At 45.9% G+C, this 5,635-nt stretch overlaps 1 protein-coding gene across 1 annotated transcript; it reads right to left on the bottom strand.

Moving 5' to 3' along the window:
- Positions 1 to 2,771: 2,771 nt before the first annotated feature.
- LOC115152119 (achaete-scute homolog 1b-like) lies at positions 2,772 to 4,717 on the bottom strand. The gene has a single exon (XM_029696655.1). The coding sequence runs from the start codon at positions 4,343 to 4,345 to the stop codon at positions 3,734 to 3,736; it is 612 nt and encodes a 203-aa protein (XP_029552515.1). The 5' UTR covers positions 4,346 to 4,717; the 3' UTR covers positions 2,772 to 3,733.
- Positions 4,718 to 5,635: the final 918 nt, after the last annotated feature.

Here is a 5,635-nt window from a genome sequence, read left to right as displayed (position 1 = left end):
TTCAATTTTTTTGGGGGGGGGTAGATCAGCTTTAATATTACTGATGAAAATGTGGATTTGCACAACCAAAGAATTTCGTCACAAACTGTCAGAAACCGTCTCAGGGAACCTCATCTGCGTGCTCATCGTCCTCACCAGGATCTTGACCTGACTTCAGTCGACAAATGCTCACCTTTGATGGCCACTGGTACACTGGAGAAGTGTGTTCTTCACGGATTAATCCAGGTTTCAACTGTATTTAACAGTATAGCTTCCGTCCCTCTCCTCGCCCCTACCTGGGCTCAAACCACGGACCCTCTGCACACATCGACAACAGCCACCCTCGAAGCATCGTTGCCCATCGCTCCACAAAAGCCGCAGCCCTTGCAGAGCAAGGGGAACAACTACTTCAAGGTCTCAGTGCGAGTGACGTCACCGATTGAAATGCTATTAGCGCGCACCCCGCTAACTAGCTAGCCATTTCACATCGGTTACATGTACACTCTTAGAAAAAAGGGTTCCAAAAGGGTTCTACCTGGAACCAAAAATAGTTATTCAAAGTGTTATCCTATGGGAACAACAAGGAACCCTTTTAGATTCTAGGTAGCACCTTTTTTTCTAAGAGTGTACTGGACAGATGGCAGACGTCATGGCGTCATGTGGGCGAGCGGTTTACTGATGTCAACATTGTGAACAGAGTGCCCCATGGTGGCAGTGGGGTTATGGTATGGGCATGCATAAGCTACGAACAACAAACACAATTGCATTTTATCAATGGCCATTTGAATGCAGACAGCTACCGTGATGAGATCCTGAGGCCCATTGTTATGCCATTCATCCTGCGCCAACACCTCATGGATCAGCATGATAACACACGGCCCCTACTAGCACGGATCTGTACACAATTCCTGGAAGCTGAAAATGTCCCAGTTCTTCCATGGCCTGCGTACTTACCAGACTTGTCACCCATTGAGCATGTTTGGGATGCTGTGGATCGAAGTGTACAACAGCATGTTCCAGTTCCCGCCAATATCCAGCATCTTTGAAGAGGAGTGGGACAACAGCCTGATCAATTCAATGTGTCTTGCGCTGCATGAAGCAAATGGTGGTCACACCAGATACTGACTGTTTTTCTGATCCACGCCCCAACCTATTTTTTAAAAGGTATCTGTGACCAACAGATACATAACTGTATTCCCAATCATGCCTTCCCTGTAGCTCAGTTGGTAGAGCATGGTGTTTGCAACACCAGGGTTGTGGGTTCGCTTCCCACGGGGGGCCAGCACAGAAAAAAAAAATGTATGATATGTATGAAATTGTATGAAATGTATGCATTCACTACTGTAAGTTCCTCTGGATAAGAGCGTCTGCTTAATGACTAAAATGTAAATGTAAATGTGAAATCCATAGATCAGGGCCTAATGAATTTATTTCAGTATATGAACTGTAACTCAGTAAGATCTTTAAGATTGTTGCATTTATGTTGCATTTATATTTTTGTTCAGTGTAGAACCCCTTTGTAGGGTTCTTTGAACAGAAGCCCTGGGGTTCTTCTTCAAAAGTGTTTCCATATAGAACCCTTGGGTTCCATATAAGGTTCTATATGGAACCAATTTCAGTTCCATATAGAGCCTTAAAGGGTGCCATATATATGAAGCATCCAGATGCTGTTATTCTAAGAGTGTAGACTCATTCCATTGCTTATCAAAATGTTGGTATCCGTTTTGTAAATCCAGGGTCAGCATGTTTTAGAATTCAACGCAAATTACCCAAAACATATTGGCCTTGCATATTATATCAGCCTCCATCCCAGCTCTTACAGTTGGGTTATATTATGATTCCAAAGAGAGATAAAGTAGCCTATACCCGGTGAAAGTAAACGAGTTATTTCTCTTTCTGCCTCGTAGGTTTTGGCATCGATGTTTATTTACAATGGAGTCTCCTTCATAATACGCATAATGAGACGCAAAGGCAGACACAATAGTGCGCACAATGGGGTGTTGTGCTCTCCATTTCGCAGGAGATGGGCTTTTTGATTGGGTTGTGTGCACCCTGAAAAACACAGTCGGGGATAAAAGTAGTCTACAAACCAAGGTTTTATTTAGACTGTTCTCAATCGGCCAATAACAATTTTTGACCCGCTGCATTGTCTTCCTGACTTTAGCTGAGCCATATTTCAAAGTGACTATAGGGCCTTCCCCTTTGAAGAAAGTGAATAGTATATACCTCTCCCTCCCTCCATCTCTCTCTCTCTCTCTATCGCCCGCCCGCTCTCTATCTCGCTCTCTATCTCTCTCTCTCTCTCCCTCTCTCTCTCTCTCTCTCCCCCCCTCTCTCTCTATATATATATATATATATCGCCTTCCCTCCCACCCTCCGCTCCAGGCCCTCCGTGTTATTGGGCGGAGAGAAAGCGAATGAAAAAGAAACAATGCAGTGCATGAAACGTAATATTAATCTCCCCGTTCTTTACACAGACAAAGCGCAAGGCATGGTGCACGTTTTTAAATGGTTATTGAGTGTTCACACAGCTGCGCAGTTCTCCCTTGTGTGCCAAAACAGCTTGGTAAATGGTCAGACTTGGCCTTTGAATAGAACCTCAGAAGAAGTCTATGTTTGCTCAGTGCAGACCCTCAGATATATTTGTAAATATGATTCAGGTGTGTCGACATAATAATCAAATCATATAGCCTATTATTTGTGAGTATGCCTGTCAGGCCTATACCTACTATTTGACAAGGCTGAGAAAATAAATTAAAAACTGGGTCCACATAATAATGCAACAACATATAATTTAATATAAATAGAGATATCTTTATTCATAACAAAAACTGTTTACACAAAATATATCTGTTAAAATCGCATATGTACACTTTAGGAGGCTACGAAAAACGGAGAGCAAGTGCATACATTGATAAAGGTCTCCATACCACGTAAAACCCTTCAATCTTTCCCGGGGGGATGTAAAAGATATTGTGACCAATCGCATGACACAGACATATGTGCCAATTCAGTTGTCCAGTCATATTTATCACTTCTCATGAGCTCTCACTGTCAGCAAAGTGGCAGTGTTCGTGGTTGCAGAACATTTGCATTGATCTCAATTAACAAAAATAAGTCTTTATATTTAAAAATAAGAATTTCAATTTCAGACAATGTACACCAACAAAGTTCATTTCAGATGGCGGGTCATCTTCGATACAATCTTCCCATCAGATGCAGTCAGTTGAAGGAGTCTTGCCCTTATCTGAAACTGGTGTCAACAGCAAAGTCCTTGAGCCACAACCGTGTACCTCTTCTGGGCTACTGTGCGGACTGCGCCGCTGCTGTGTCATTTATTAATGCACTTATTCAAAGTCATCAATAAATAAATAATTCCAAGCGTCACCCTGCAGTCATTCGACGCTTTGTCCATGCGTGAGCGCACACAGTATCTCCCCTGTTGTTCCGAGGGGAACCAAAGGGCCGTTCGTACTCCCTCCTCTCTTGTAGCATAGCAACGGTAACTCTGCTTTACTTTCCCCTTTCTTATTGCTTTCCACCTGCAAACGCTGCCTGGTGAGGGGAGAGAGAGAGCAAGTCGGTGCCAAGAGAGTGTTCACGGGTGCCTCGCCTTGCAGAGTGAATCGAATAACTTGACATTATTTTCAACTTCCGAGTCACTTCTGTTAAGAAGAAACCCCTGCCTATACACAGGTGCCCTGCCTATACACAGGTGCTGTGGGATGGTAACGACAATTAGGCTACCGGTGTCTCAGTATCTGTCGAACCAGGTGGTAAAGTCCAGCAGCTCCTGCTCCTCAGAGCTCAGGGGCTCATAGCTCCCCTCGTCGGACGAACAGCTGGAGTGGGGTGACTCTGGCTCGGCCGAGTAGCTGTTGGAGATGGTAGGGGAAGGCACCCCGCACTGGAAGGCGGCTGACACAGCATCATGCTCGTCCAGTAGCTGCTGCAGAGCTCGAATATACTCCACCGCGGACCGCAGCGTCTCCACTTTGCTCATCTTCTTGTTGGCTGCTCCGTTGGGCACGTGCTGACGCAGCGTCTGAAAGCCCATGTTTACCTGCTTAACTCGGTTCCTCTCGCGCTCGTTTCGCCGAGCCACGGCAACGGGGAGCTGCTGTGGGATGGAGTAGCCGAGTCCGTTAAAGCTGAGCCGCCGCTTGCAGCGCAGGAGCTCCGGGGAGCTGGAGCGCTGTCTTTTCAGCACCGTGGTCTTGCTTTGGTAGCCGGCTGCAGTGGTGTCATTGGGGAGAGCGCACTCCTGGGCTGGAGCGTGCAGGGTGATGGTGGTGCGTCTCTCCGTCAGTACAAATGGGCATGCGTTCTGCGCCAGTTGCGTGGTGGTGATGGTGGTAGTCTCCATCTTGGTCGGTGGGGAGACAGGCCTACAGACAGATGGGATTTGCAACAGCGCAACCTCACTGACAGAGAAGAAGAGAAGAAAATATAGACAGAGGTTGACAGTGCACTGCTCTCGTGTCCTTCGCGTGGGGACCGTGTGGCTATAGCTGAAGCGCTGAGGCTTTTTGGTGTCCAAGTCTTTCTTGACCGCGCTTGCTTACTCCACGAGCCGATCTGACCCAAACTTTGGCAGCACTCCTCTTTTCAACACGCGCCCCACACACCCCACCCCTTTGGAGATGCACGCTTCCCCGCGAGGCCCCGCCCCGCTGTGTGATTCTTCTGCTAGCCGACTCCGCGAGCCAGGCGCGTGGCTCCAGGAGCTCAATAAACAATCCCGAGCTTTCACTGCGCCAGGAGCACGCGCTGGGCTCATTTACATTCCAATGTCTCCAACTTGAAAGCCCAGTGGTGGATTCAAACGGCCTGCAACCGGGCAAAAGGAAAGCAAGACAGAGAGAAAGAAAAAAAATAGGAGAGAATGAAAAAAGTGAATGGTTTGGTGCTTTAAATGCCTTTTGAATTTGACAATGTACCCCTGGCACATCTTCAAATTATCAGTCTCTCCCCTTCCACCCTTCTCCTCTCGCTCTTTAAAATCCCAAATACCAAGGACGCTCTCTCCGGTATCCAGGCTACAGCCATTAAGAGGAAAATAAAAAGGCAAGCGTGTCTCTGTGTAGAATTATAGACCTTGCATAGAAACACGATTCATTTAAGGTAATATGAGTTGTGGATATGTCTGCCGTGTCCAATGACCGCACAACGAGTGCGCACATTGTCTGCATAGAGATTCAAGCATCTACTGTCTGGCAATATTGGCAGCTGACGATCGGTTAGATTCTGTGCCATTCCAACACTCAAATGCAAGCCTCAATTGTCATTCGTAAAACGTGTATTCGCAAATATGGATTTGGGTGTTTAGGCTACAAATATGTTATAACTAGGCCTATTCAACAAGGCAGTTATTACGCCATTGGACGTATTAATAAATATACAACTTTAAGTACCACCCTGAACTTTGTGTTCTTGTTTGAGGCGATTTTCCCCTTGGTCAATGTTGGATTGACGTTTTCAGCACCACATTCGACTGGACAGCACGTTGCAACAACAGTCCTTACGTTATTTATGGTCAAATGGCTGCACAAACCTAATCCTCCACATAATGTGTAAAAAGGACAATAGGCCTTTTGATTATTCCTTATTCCATATGTTTATAGAATGCAACATTTTGTATGATAACTCGTAACAT

This window comes from Salmo trutta, chromosome 17, assembly GCF_901001165.1.
Source record: "Salmo trutta chromosome 17, fSalTru1.1, whole genome shotgun sequence".
Classification (NCBI taxonomy): Eukaryota; Metazoa; Chordata; class Actinopteri; order Salmoniformes; family Salmonidae; genus Salmo; species Salmo trutta.
Note: the sequence above shows the minus strand (reverse complement) of the source record. Positions and strands in the feature narration are given on the sequence as shown.